A 13,557-nucleotide genomic window follows, 5' to 3' on the forward strand; every position below is an offset into this window, starting at 1 on the left:
TCCGATCTAAGTTCTGCAGCCCTGCCACATGGAGTCATCAATGGTAGTGGACAATTAAAAAAACTCACTGGAGGAGGAGGCTCCACAAATATCCCCATCCCCAATGATGGAGGAGCCCAGCACATCAGTGCAAAAGATAAGGCTGAAGCATTCACAACAATCTTCAGGCAGAAATGCCGAGTGGATGATCCACCTCGGCCTCCTCTGGAGGTCCCCAGCTTCACAGATGCTGTCTTCAGCCAATTCAATTCACTCCACGTGATATTAAGAAATGGCTGAAGACACTGGATACTGCAAAGGCTATGGACCCTGACAATATTCCGGCAATAATACTGAAGGCTTGTGCTGCAGAACTTCCCGCGCCCCTAACCAAGCTGTTTCAGTACAGCAACAATACTGGCATCTACCCGGCTGTGTGGAAAATTGCCCAGGTATGTCCTGTCCACAAAAACCCGGCCAATTACCGCCCCAGTCTATTCTCGATTATCACTAAAGCAAAGGAAGGGGTCATCAACTGCGATCAAGCGGCACTCGCTTAGCAATAACCTGCTCACTGACGTTCAGTTTGGGTTTTACCAGGGCCACTCAGCTCCTGAGCTCATTGCAGCCTTGGTTCAAACATGGACAAAAGAGCTGAACTCCTGAAGTGAAGTGAGAGTGACTGCCCCGACATCAAGGCAGCATTTGACTGTGTAGGATCAAGGAGACCTAGCAAAACTGGAGTCAATGGGAATCAGGGGGAAAACTCTGCTGATTGGAGTTATACCTAAGCACAAAGGAAGATGGTTGTGGTTGTTGGAGGTCAGTCATCTCAGCTCCAGGACATCATTGCAGGAGTTCCTCAGGATAGTGTCCTAGGCCGAACCATCTTCAGTTGCTTCATCAATGACCTTCCCTCCATCATAATGGCAGAAGTGGGGATGTTGGCTGATGATTGTACAATGTTCAGCCCCATTCGTGACTCCTCAGATACTGATCCAAATGCAGCCCTTTGAAATTCAGTGGCATTATATCAACATCCTGGGGAGTTACCATTGAACTAGGCTAGCCATATAAATACTGTGGCTACAGATCAGGTCCGAGGCTAGGAATCCTTTTGTTTATTCATTCATGGAGATGTGGGCACTGTTGATTAAGCCAGAATTTATTGCCCATCCCTAATTGCCCTTGGCTTGCTCAGCCATTCCGAGGGCATTTAAGAGTCAACCAAATTGCTGTGGATCTGGAGTCACATGTAGGCCAGACCAGGTAAGAACCAGATGGGTTTTTCCCAATAATTGACAATGGTCCTATGGTCATCCATTAGACTTTTAATTCCTGATTTTTATTGAATCCAAATTTCACCATCTGCCGTGGTGGGATTTGAACCCAGGTCCCCACAGCATTACCCTGTCCAGTGACAGTACCACAATGCCACCACCTCCCCTATAATCTTGTGGTGAGTAACTCAGCTCCTGACTCCCCAAAGCCTGTCCACCGTCTACAAGGCACAAGTCAGGAATGTGATGGAATACTCCCCACTTGCCTGGATGAGTGCAGCTCCAACAACACTCAAGAAGCTTGACACCATCCAAGACAAAGCAGCCCGCTTGATTGGCAACACATCCACAAACATTCACTCCCTCCACCACCGACACACAGTGGCAGCAGTGTGTACCATCTACAAGATGCGCTGCAGGAATTCACCAAGGCTTCTTGGACAGCACCTTCCAAACTCACAACCACTACCGTCTAGAAGGACTGGGGCAGCAGACACATGGGAACACCACCACCTGCAAGGCCCCCTCCAAGTCACTCATCATCCTGACTTGGAAATGTATCACTGTTCCTTCACTGTCGCTGGGTCAAAATCCTGCAACTCCCCTTCTGACAGCACTGCGGGTGCACCTACACCACATGGACTGCAGCAGTTCAAGAAGGCAGCTCCCCACATCCTGTAAAAGTCAGTTGGTGCTGAATAGAAATGCAACAGGACAGGCTGCAGCTGAGGCACTGACTTCACCCTAATCATTAATGGTTCATTGTAGCTCACAAGCATTGAATTTCCAGTGTGATTCGATCATTGTGCCTTTGCTGATTTTAGTGGACAGATACTTGATGTTTTTGTATGGCTTTCCTGTTGGCCTTCTTAACATAAGCTCAGGTTTATTTCTAAATCTAGAACAATCAGGAAAAAATTGAACAGGCTGGGGCTTCTTTTTCTAGAAAAGAGTAGGCCGAGGGTGACCTGATAGAGGTCTTTAAAGGATTTGTTTGATAGGGTAGATGTAGAGAAGATATTCCCCCTTGTGGAAATGGGCAGAACTGGGGCTATAAATAGAAGATTGTTACTAATAAATCCAATAAGGAATTCTTTACCAAGAGAGTGGTGAGAATGTGGAATTCTGTACCACAAGGAGTGGCTGAAGCAAATAGCATGGAAGCATAAACCCGAGGGGAAAAAGGAATAGATGCGGTGAGATAAAATCGGGGTGGGAGGTGGTTTTTGTGGAGCATAAAGACCAGCATGAACCAGTTAAGCTGAAAGGCCTGTTTCTGTGCAGTACATTCTATGCAAAAGAGTTAACATCGTACCGAATGTGCTGTTCATATAATTGGCAACGATCATTTCTGGGCTACACATTGATTTCTTTGGCAGCTGAACAAAATCTGAAGCAAAGGAAATAGAAAATGCTAGAAAGGTGCAGCAGATCCACCAGGTTCTGGGGGAGGAAAGGAAGGTTAGTGATTCACAGACAACAAAAACAGAAAATGCTGGAAAAACTCAGCAGGTCTAACAGCAGCTGTGGAGAGAGAAACAGAGTTAATGTTTCGAGGCTGTATGGCCCACTCACTTTTTAGTGATTCACAGATCAGTCAATCCCAGGTTTACCAGGAACATTACCCTGCCTTTTTCTCTTTCCAGATACAGCTGTGTTTGGCCAGAATTTTCTGTTTTTGTTTCACATTGGAGCTGGACTCCCAAGAAACAGTCAACACACTTTCAAAAGCAGTTGATTGCATGGCACACCTTGAGATTATTCAAGATTAAATATGCAATTATAAATGCCAGCATAATCTAATGTCTCAGAGTGGACCAATGGCTGTGTGTCTGTGATATACTAGGTGTCTCTTCTTTCTGTACTGGTAATATACTTAGGTACAGATACAGATTCTCTCTGCTGCTTTTAATTCCCTGATGCAAAAATATCGGAATGAGATGCTTTTTATTTTGCCTCAACAGCACCACCTGCAGGCTACTTGGATGGTTTGCAGCTGTTTTGTTGAGATAATTATCACAGGATGATATAGCCCAGAAGGAGGCCATTTGGCCCATGTTGAGATCTTTGGGATGCTTGCCCCTTGCATTTTATGCGTGAAAGGAAGACTTGCATTTATGTAGCACCTGTCACCATCTCAAAATCCCGAAGTGTTTTACAGCTGGTACAGTTTGAAGTGTAGTCACTGTTGTGGAACAGCAGCCCATTTGTGCACAGCAAGCTCCCATAAACAGTAATGCAACAATGGCCAGATAATGTGTTTTAGTGCTGTTGGTTGAGAAATAAATATCGGGCAGGACCTTGGAGGGAACACTGTCCTAGCACCATCCTTCTTTCATGTAGCGCCATAGGATTTTCTACACCTTCCTTCGAGGGTAAACTGAGCTTCGGTTTAATGTTTCACTCATTAGATGAATCAGACAGCACTCCCTCAGTACCACACTGGATTTTCATTCGAGTTCCTAGAGTGGCAGATAGAGGATATTCTTTATTTTTCTTTGACATGTAACCCATCAATTAGGTGGTTTCGTTTTCCTCTTCTTTTTACAGTTCCGCCACAGGGTCAAATTTGAAGGAATGGTTTCCTTACCTTCCCGGTCTTCCACAGATTCTAAATTAACCTGCCCCAACACCGCCAGCACCATCTCCGATATCTCCTCATCCTCCACGTCCAGCGTTTCCATCCCAATGGATACCCCCCCACTCGCCAGCCTAAACAAAGTGGCACAAGTCGAGACAAATATCCACCGCCTGGCTCCACTGTTCGAAACACTGCTCGAACAGTTTGACCGGGTAAACATGGTGACAGAGGATGTCTATCAGATTGAGTGCAAACTGAGGAATGCCCAGGACAGAACGCAACAGAGGAAGATGAACAAAAAGGCTGAAGAGTTATTTGCAGCGTACAGCCAGAACAGACTTGGCAAGGGACGGGGTGACAATCTCCATTCATCCCCATGGATTGTAAGAGGCAATAAAAGGACAATTGATATGAGTGGCATTCAGGAGGGGCAGCAGCTGGGAAGCATCCTGTTAGCTGAAGATTACACAATGGAAGCCCTTCGAGGGAAAGAGCCTCAACCACCTCGAAGAAAGTCTAAAATTTCAGGCAAGAAGTGGCAGCACCCAGCTTTAGATGATCAAATGCATTCAAACCCAGAGTAGATGTTAGAATCATACAGCACAGGAGGTGGACTTTCAGCCCATCGTGCCTGTGCCAGCACTCCGAAAGAGCTATCAATTGGTCCCTCTCCCCTGCTCATTCTCCATAGCTCTATAATTTGACTACAGTTTACTTAGAAAAGCAGGAGAGGGTTCAACAAACGACATTACCGTCTTAAAAACTGACGATCAAAGTAATGCACGGGTCCAACGAGCTTGCCCAGTAAATGTGCTTTGGTTTCACCGGAAGATTTTGTAAAGACTGAGGCCGAGAATGTTGCCGTTTGAATTAAAGACGAAAATAATAACCGGAGAATAACCACCAATGTTATTGAGGTCCCCTCCCTCGGGTCACAACAACTTGGGAAGCCCTAATCTAGGAGCATCGCAGGGAGCACCACAGGACAAGTTATTCACCAGACATGCCTTAAAAAGGATGGACATTTTAAAAAGAAAATAGTTTACTTTATATGTATTAACAAGCACTTTAATTTGAGGACAGCTCAGAAGGAGAGATTGTACAAATTTGCTTTTGTAGCCATGCACTAAAAGGTGCACTTATTTAAAGAAATGCTGTTTTAATCACTTAATTTTTGAGTTACCTTCAGTTGATCATTGAAAGTCAGAGCACACAATTAATTTTACAAGTCAGTATTTTTACTTAAGTTTCACTAAATAATTTCTGTGATAGAATGTAAAATGGCAATTTTGTATTGACTTTAATCTGTAAATAGAGCTAAAATAACATTGTCCCAGCACTGCAACTAGGAAACAGACTAAGTATTATAAAATGCACATAAATCACATACACATTTACATACCTACACTCATAGCCGAAACCAGTACTAATGGTAAAGTTAACTTACTAGTAGTCGTATTATGAGAGTATGCTGGGCAGTAAAAATTGCTCATCACCTTGGAGGGATTGTTGCAGTAAACATTTTGTGTGACTCGTGAATTAATAACTTAGGATCAGATACTTGATCCTGCACTCAGCAAAGAAGTTACAGTGTAGAAATTACTGTTTGTCATGCAAACATACAAGATGCTTATGGTACGACATTACTGTGTTTGCTATTTTAACAGAGGCTGAACAGTTTGAAACAGATTAATGCTTCATTCGTGGATAGACTGCGTCCTATGACTGTGTTAACCACGTCACCGTCACCTTAGCCCTCACTGCGGGGAAGCATTTGATTGAATTTGGAGTTAAGATACAGATCGGCCAAGATCTAATAATTAAATGTTTAGTGAATGAGCTCACTATCACACATTTTTCTACGGAATCATACCATTTGCATCTTTGCCCCTAACCTCTCTCAGGTGTACCTTACCACGAGATGTGATAACCCATAAAGGGACACATCATTACTAGCTAACTTCAAAAATCAGATGGGACAATGGTTAACTTTAAGCCGTTTCGATTTTGTCTGTTTCTGTTGACTTTTTTTAAAAAATCTTTTAAAAAGTACTCAGGTTGAAATAGTGCACCTGACACAAATGTTGGCTGGAAAGAGAAACCGAAGGCAAAAAAAAACTGAAGGTTTTCTTCAGTGTCTCAATTTTCTTCCATCGCTCTGTCAGGCACCGTAACAGCTCCAGGCCGGTCTTCTCAATATTGCCAGCAATGAGTTAACACAAGAGTATTACCTTTTTTTTTAAAAATTGGAATGCTCAAGGACTTTTATTTTCTTAAACAAAGGGATACTGATGATGGGATTTCCTCCAACATTTTCAGTGGGATTGTGGAAAGATAGTCATTAGGCAGGCTAGTCAAAAAGGTGGAGGCAGAAATAAGCTGTGCATTCAAAACCTTAGGTTTTTCACTGGCATGTTGGTGGATATTCTTTGAAGTACCCCTCTTAATCCCATTTCTGATAGTTGGGCCTGATCAAAAGAGCTTTAACTATTAGAAGGTCATGATTTAGGTTTTAAAATTATGTACAATGTGCTCAAGTGCCAAATGCTGATTAATGGGGAACTAACTCAAGTGTCAAAGCCACCTTACGATGTTACTTATTTAGTTACCTGAATATTTAAATGACATGTTCATCCAATCAAAATAGAGAGAAACAGTGAAAGACCTCCTAGCTCGTCAGGATATTTTGCTGCCTGAAGTTGTGGGTATCAAAGGCATCAGAATATCTATTTCCAACAGAAATAGGAAGCCTTTCGCGATGTAGTTCAGTCAGTTCTTAGTGAAAAGATTGTAACAAGCCAGATGTCATTGAGTATAGGACTTTCAGACCAGAAGAACGAGGAACAGTCCACAGGAACACCAGGAGAATGGTGTTGAATAGATCGATTGCTCCACTGGTGTAAATGTCCTTGCAAAATGGGATACCATGAACTCATGGAGCCATGTGCATCGCTTTACATTTGGTTAACATTGTGTAAAACATTCCTTTATAAGCATCTAATGTTTAAAGATGTAGGACATGCAATAGCTTAAGGCCCTGGAATTAGAACTCCAACGCTCATTTATCAACTTAGTCGCTTTAGAAAGTCGCCATTGTCTTGCAGACCAATTTGATTATCCATTCCTTTGAACCATCAGTAGACAGTATTAATGTAGAATTAAACCAAATGTGTAAATAACTGTAATCTTTATGCCAGAAACATTTCTGATGCACTGAAGGACAATGTCAAATAAAGGTTTGACTGATCAAATGAGTTCATTGTTGGTATATCAGGATTTGAATGATCTTTATTAAAATTTTAAAAATAGAAAACACACAAAATGTCAGCTCACAAATGTTTAAACTGCTACACTTACTAAATACATCTTGAAATAAGAAAAGGAAAGTGCTAGACCCTTATTTTTTCAGATTTGTTGCACCCGTCTTTATTGTGCAGGATTATTTTTTACTAATTTATGCACAACTTGTGTCTGATCTTAAAGGAATATTCTGGGTTAACCTTCAGCCTTTCCCAGTGCTAATGAAATGACCAGAACCGTTAACTCTTTCTCTCTCCACAGATGATGCCAAACGTGCTGAGTAATACCAGCACTTCATTCCCTTTTCATCCCAATATTTAGAAATATTCTAATATTTCAGATCTGCAATACTCGGTTTTTGTAACCTTAAACCATATTTTATTGTTAATGTGCACCTCAATGAGATCTCCCTAACCGACTCACTTAAATCATTTCTCTACAGCGTTGGTTTCAAACTCCTACAAATTTTCCTCATCGCCTATTTTCTTTACAATTGGGATTTCTCCATTTGGTCCTTTCTTAGGAAATTAACTGTGGGTTTATCTATGAGGGGCTGCTGAGGGCTCACAGCGCCTCCTGGACGCCCGGTTTGGAGTTGCTAGACCTGTTCTGAATCTAGAATGTTCAGCACAGTGGGCGGCATCCTCAATGTGAAGGTAGGACTTTGTCTCTACAATGACTGTATGGTGGTCACTCCTACCGATACTGTCATGGACAGATGCATCTGCGGCAGACAAGTTCCCTCACCCCCCTGCCACAGGCCAAGTCTAGCAGCTGTCATTTAGGGCTTAGGTCAGTAGTGTTGCTACCAAGCCACCCTTGGTGATGGACATTGAAGTCCCCCACCCATAGTACATTCTGTGCCCTTGCCACCCTCAGTGCCTCTTCCAAGCGGTGTTCATCATGGGGGAGCACGGATTCATCAGCTGAGGGAGGGCGGTACATGGTAAGCAGCAGGAGACCTGATGCTATGAGGCTTCACGGCGTCCAGAGTCAATGTTGAGGACTCCCAGGGCAACTCCTGACTAAATACCACTGTGCCACCACCTCTGCTGGGCGTGTCCTGCCAGTGGGGCAGGACATACCCAGAGGTGTCCAGGGTATCTGTCCTGATGGGTGTCTGTGTCTGGGACATTATCTGTAAGATACGATTCTGTGAGAATGACTATGTCAGGCTGTTGCTTGACTAGTCTGTGAGACAGCTCTCCCAATTTTGGCACTAGCCCCCAGCTGTTAGTAAGGACAACTTTGCAGGGTCGACAGGGCTGAGTTTGCCACGGTCATTTCCGGTGCCTAGGTCAATACCAGGCGGTCTGTCCAGTTTCATTCCTTTCTTTGTAATAAATGCTGGCCCAGCCAGCAAAGCCCAAATCCCATGAATGAATAAAAAAGAAATTTGGTAACAAATCAAAAGTGGTTCATTTGTTGTGCTTTGGGATGTCATTAAAATTGCTTAGAATGGGAAAACAAGCAGTGGTGATATTTGATAATATAACACTGAAAATCCCATAAATGTTTAACCATCTCCAAAATGGCTTAAAAACAAAAACACTGCAAATTCTGGAGATCTGGAATAACAAATAAAAGTGCTGGAAAACTCAGCAGGTCTGGCTGCATCCATGTTTCAGTTCCGAATTTGTTTCTCTCTCCACACATGCTGCCAGACCTGAGTTTTTCCAGCACTTTCTGTTTTTATTCTAAAATGGCCAACGTGACACATGCCAATGTAGATTACACTCAGAGGCAGACTTTTGTTATATAAATTTCAAACTAAGTCGTGTGTCTTAAGCTGTTTCTTTGTTTTCTGATTACGAGGTATATCAACGCAAGTCCTTAGAAATAATGCACTGGGAAATGTACGGGATGCTCCTATCTTTATATAAATATATAAACGAAGCTTCCAGCAGAGGCAGGCACTCCCTTTGCTGCAGATCCCAGGCCCGCAGAAGCTACCAGTACGCAAAGGAACAGTTGTATAATGGCAGCAGCTCAGACTGGTGAAAGGATCAATGCCAGCATTATTCACTTTGGGTTTTTTTTGGGAGTTCCACCTTTGGCCATCTTATAAAAATAACTTTGGTAGTTACTGTAAAGCCCTAACCAATGCTAAAACAATAACCATTACTAATCTAAGGTTATGGAAGGAAAAGTGAACTCCACCGGGTTACAATTCGTAAAAGAAACAGCCCATGTTAATTCAAGGAACGACTTTTAAATGCAATTTATTCACTTTCAGTGGAGCTTTAATTACATCATACAACACTGACAAACGGTATTCCAATTGTGTGGAGAACAACACTCATTCCTTTACAAGGTAATTACACAACATTAGTTATTACAAGATCAGAATGCAACTGAATACCAGTCTTCTGCCCTGTCCATACCCTCCTCACCCCATTTTCACTGTCCAACCCGTGAAGTTTGCTCTGATCACCAAGCCCAGTTCAGTACCCATCGGAGTACGACTTTGTGGTATTTATGAGCTCTCAAGGGGCCCCCCCTTTTCACACCGGGAAGTAGGTTGCTCCTTCAATATATTAAACTCCTCATATAGTTTCAGAGAGATCCAAGTAGGAAGATCCATAATTAACAATCGCCTCTACTCGATTAGCTGCATCTTCCAACGGTCTGTCACCAAACTGGGGCAATTCCTTTGGAGAAGTCATCGGAAAGCAGCATATATCTTTTACTTCTTCGCAAGCAGTGCAGAGATAATCCAACCCCACCACCCCCACCCACCCTCCCAATCCATACCCACCCACTTCCACAAACCAAAAACATTTGGCTTTCATCACAGTATGGTGTACATATTGCACACATTTAAACAGGGCTTGTGCACACAAGGGACCACTTTAAACAAAGTCTGTGAAATCATCCACGGTGGACATTAGCCTTTTCCTCTGGCCGGTTTCTGCACAGGCAGACTGTGGCTGCGGCTGCTGCTGCTGCTGCTGCTGCGAGTGCTGTGCAGCGTAATGGTGGTGAGGAAGGTGCTGCTGTTGTTGTTGATGGTGGTGGTGATGATGGTGATGGTGGTGAGTTTTACTCTGACCAGTGGTATGTATCGGTATCAAAGAAATTCCAGCATTCTGACGATACTGCAGGTCTTCATACACCTAGGTAGAAAGAAAAAGTATACGTTTTGTCTGAGAGAGGGACTTTGTTCTAAGAAATGCTCAATAGCAGCTGCAACCATGTTCATTTTTAACCATTTAGAGCAGTGCCGAATCATTATAAGACCCATCTCTAAGGAAAGGGCTTGCAACTAACGAAGCAAGATACTGGCAGTACATAGGATTTACCACACAGAAACAGACCATCGGACACACTGGTCTATTGCTGGTCTTTATATTCCCTATGAACCTCTTCCCTACTCCATGCTTGCAAAGCAGTGCAAACCCTCGCTCCACTATTTTCATCAACAGAATCTTCTATAATTTTCTCCATCATGTTATCCTAGCTTCCCCTTGATTGCATCTATTACATTAACCTCAACTGGCTGGTAGCAAGTGTCACACGCTCACCACTCACTGGGTAAAGAAGTTTCTCCTCAATTCCTGGTTGGATCCTATGAAGACATGTCTTAGAGACTATTTTTACACAAAGTACAGTACAGAAAAGGTTACTCGGCCCAACTGCTCTGGCCCAGATGATCCTCCTTCCACCACTAATCCAATCCTATCAACTTAAACTTCTGTTCCTTTCTCCCTCATATGCTTATCTAACTTTCACTTAAATGCACCTATACTATTCACCTCAACTACTCCATGTAGCAGTGAGTCCCACATTACAACCATCTCTGGATAAGGAGGCGATCTTGTATTTACGCAGGTGACAAGCAATTGCCAGTATCTGTACCTTAGATCGAATCCGTTTTATCTGTCGCAACCTAGCTAACCACTTGGATGCATAGGCTTCTGAAGGAACTGCACTGTTGTGGTGTACGAGCGACGCCATCTGGTACAAGGAAGAAAACAAATTATTCCCAGCACTGAAATTGGAATGCAACTAGTATCAAAACTGAACATCAAATCAAGACTTTGTAGTGTCATCAATGTCCAAAGGTGATAACCATATCGTACTGCATGCGTTAAAAAACTGAGTAACTCAACAGTTAAAATTGGAGATAAAAGCAAAATACTGCCGATGCTGGAAATCTGAAGTATAAACAGAAAATGCTGGTAAAACTCAGGAGGTCTGGCAGAGAGAAACAGAGTTAATGTCGTGAGTCCATTTGACTCTTCTTCAGAGCTAAAGCAGCTCTGGACTCTAAACATTAACGCTGTTTTTCTCTCTCCACAGATGCTGCCAGACCTGAGTTTTATCAGCATTTTCTATTTTTATTTTAGTTAAAATTGGAGACTTATTTTCAATCTGAAACAAAAATATAAACAGAGTTGATATTCCAGATGAACCTGGTAGCTTGATGGGTGTAACTTTGCATAACATCCTAAAAATAGTGTTGATTTGGAGTGATCCAAATTCCTGGGAAGAATGAACATTTTGTATGTGCCTCTAAATCACTGCCCAGTCCTTTGCAGAATCTGGAGACACCATTAACAGGCAAAGACCAAAATGTTGTGGGTTAGCAGCACAGAAGATGCCAACTGTACCAGAACATCTTGAGAAAGGTATTGATAAAACTTGAGCATTTCCCTTGATTGTAAGTTTCATGGTTGTGCTGTCTGAAAAATGTTGATACATTTTGTAAAGAAGGGGGGTAAAAGGGTCTGCAATGAAATAAGGTTGTCAAAGCTCTGAGAAACAAACAGTTTGATGTGTGCCTGTCTCCAGCAGGCCCCTTCCCAGGAGTGACCAATGACTGGTCAACAGCCGCACATGCACTTAATTCTGCTTTACTTTCACTTCCAAATCCATGTATATGCATCAAGCGGAACAATGACTTTGAGAGTCAGAAACCAGTATCAACTGCTAGGAAGAGCCTTGTCCAAATGGTTGGCAGTGATATCCATTCAATGTAAAAAATTTAAAAAGACAAATAAGCTTTTAATTCCAAACTTTCTATTTCATGCCACAAGGCAATATTCACTTTGGACATGGGCAGGAATCTATCGTTATGATTGGAGTTGACTCCTGTCTGCATAACCGTAACTAAACCCCTGAAGTTCTACACACAAAGAGCTGAATTAAACAACATCCTTATACTTACATTTGCATGCAAAGCCATTTGTCGCACTAACAGGGGGAGATTCTTGTCTGACACAATCCTAGCCACACTTGTGTCAACCAGCCCTTCCATATCTATAAAAGAGCAAAATTAACCTGCATCACCTATTGAGATACCATGTACAAACAAAAAACAAATTATATCTTTCTGAAGTCATTTACTCCCAATTACATAGATACTGGTATTATTTAAAATGACAGCACAGAAACAGGCCATTCAGCCCAACTGGTCCATGCCAGTATTTGTGCTCCACTCAAGCCTCCTCCCTCCCCCTTTTCATCTAATCCTAATCAGCATCATTTTCTGTTCCTTTCTCCTTTGTACTCATTCTAGGATCTTCTTACATGTATCTATCCTATTTTCCTCAACTATTCCTTGTGGAAACGAGTTCCACATTCTGATTCATTATCTAGCACTCATTCCCACAAATAAAAAAACAATATGTGGCTTTAAAATGTTCACTTAGGGTTACCATAGTGAACTGATAGGACTTTTGACTCAAGAGTGAGAAGGTTGCAAACATTAGTCCAGGATTTGAGTAGATAATCTGTCGGCGTAACAGTGACCATACGTTACTTGCTTAAATACTTTGGGATGTTGAGAACATTACACACAGATACGAATGAAATTTCTGCCTTAAAATGTCATAATCCACATTCATACTAACATATCAAACTTAGTGTAGGGTTAAATAAATTCAATAAATCATGTTAAGATATTTGAAATGCCTTGTATTTAAATACATTAATTGAAAAACGATCCTAAGGAAATTAAACTGCAAAAGTAGTGCATTTTAGTATTTCTTTGGTGAATATTTATCATCCAAGTTGGGAACTTATGCATGGCTGCAATGAGTGGCAGTCCGTGGTGTGTATGCAGCACCCATTTAAAAACAAATGCAAACATTGATACTGATCATTTACAAAAATCAGCAGCTTGTAACGATCCGTAACTTACCCTTCCGTGCTTGCAGGGTTACTAGGTTGCTCTCAAAGTCTAGAGGCTTAATCATTATTTCCACAAAGTTAAACTGACCCTATTAAGATAAACAGAAAAACAAAGAAACCGTTTCAGACGGTGGACTTCTAAAAAGCAGATCCAATGCATACCAATCTCTTACACTGGCAACCCGTTTGTTTGCGTATACTGACAAAGTGAACAAAAAAGTCACTACCACAAATGGAACAGCAGATCGCACCACACAACCTACATGGCACAAAGCAGGAGGC

At 42.2% G+C, this 13,557-nt stretch overlaps 2 protein-coding genes across 6 annotated transcripts in view; one reads left to right on the plus strand and one right to left on the minus strand.

Annotated features, from left to right (window-relative positions):
• pkd1a (polycystic kidney disease 1a) overlaps nt 1-7,087 on the plus strand; it is a 179,628-nt gene extending 172,541 nt beyond the window's left edge. The window contains exon 47 of the mRNA XM_041205943.1: nt 3,810-7,087. Within this exon, the coding sequence (XP_041061877.1) occupies nt 3,810-4,424 (615 nt within the window). The 3' untranslated portion in view covers nt 4,425-7,087. The remainder of the gene's footprint in view (nt 1-3,809) is intronic.
• Nucleotides 7,088-9,898: 2,811 nt separating this feature from the next.
• tsc2 (TSC complex subunit 2) overlaps nt 9,899-13,557 on the minus strand; it is an 81,765-nt gene continuing 78,106 nt past the window's right edge. For 4 of the 5 annotated variants that reach the window (XM_041205897.1, XM_041205896.1, XM_041205895.1 and 1 more), the window contains 4 exons: nt 13,286-13,364; nt 12,311-12,402; nt 10,999-11,097; nt 9,899-10,256 (listed from right to left, as the gene is read on the minus strand). In XM_041205897.1, coding sequence (XP_041061831.1) covers nt 9,993-10,256; nt 10,999-11,097; nt 12,311-12,402; nt 13,286-13,364 — 534 coding nt within the window. In that variant the 3' untranslated portion in view covers nt 9,899-9,992. Of the gene's footprint in view, nt 10,257-10,895; nt 11,098-12,310; nt 12,403-13,285; nt 13,365-13,557 lie in introns of all 5 variants that reach the window. The other variant, XM_041205898.1, reaches the window with a different exon arrangement.

This window comes from Carcharodon carcharias, chromosome 15 (genome assembly GCF_017639515.1).
Source record: "Carcharodon carcharias isolate sCarCar2 chromosome 15, sCarCar2.pri, whole genome shotgun sequence".
Lineage (NCBI taxonomy): Eukaryota > Metazoa > Chordata > Chondrichthyes > Lamniformes > Lamnidae > Carcharodon > Carcharodon carcharias.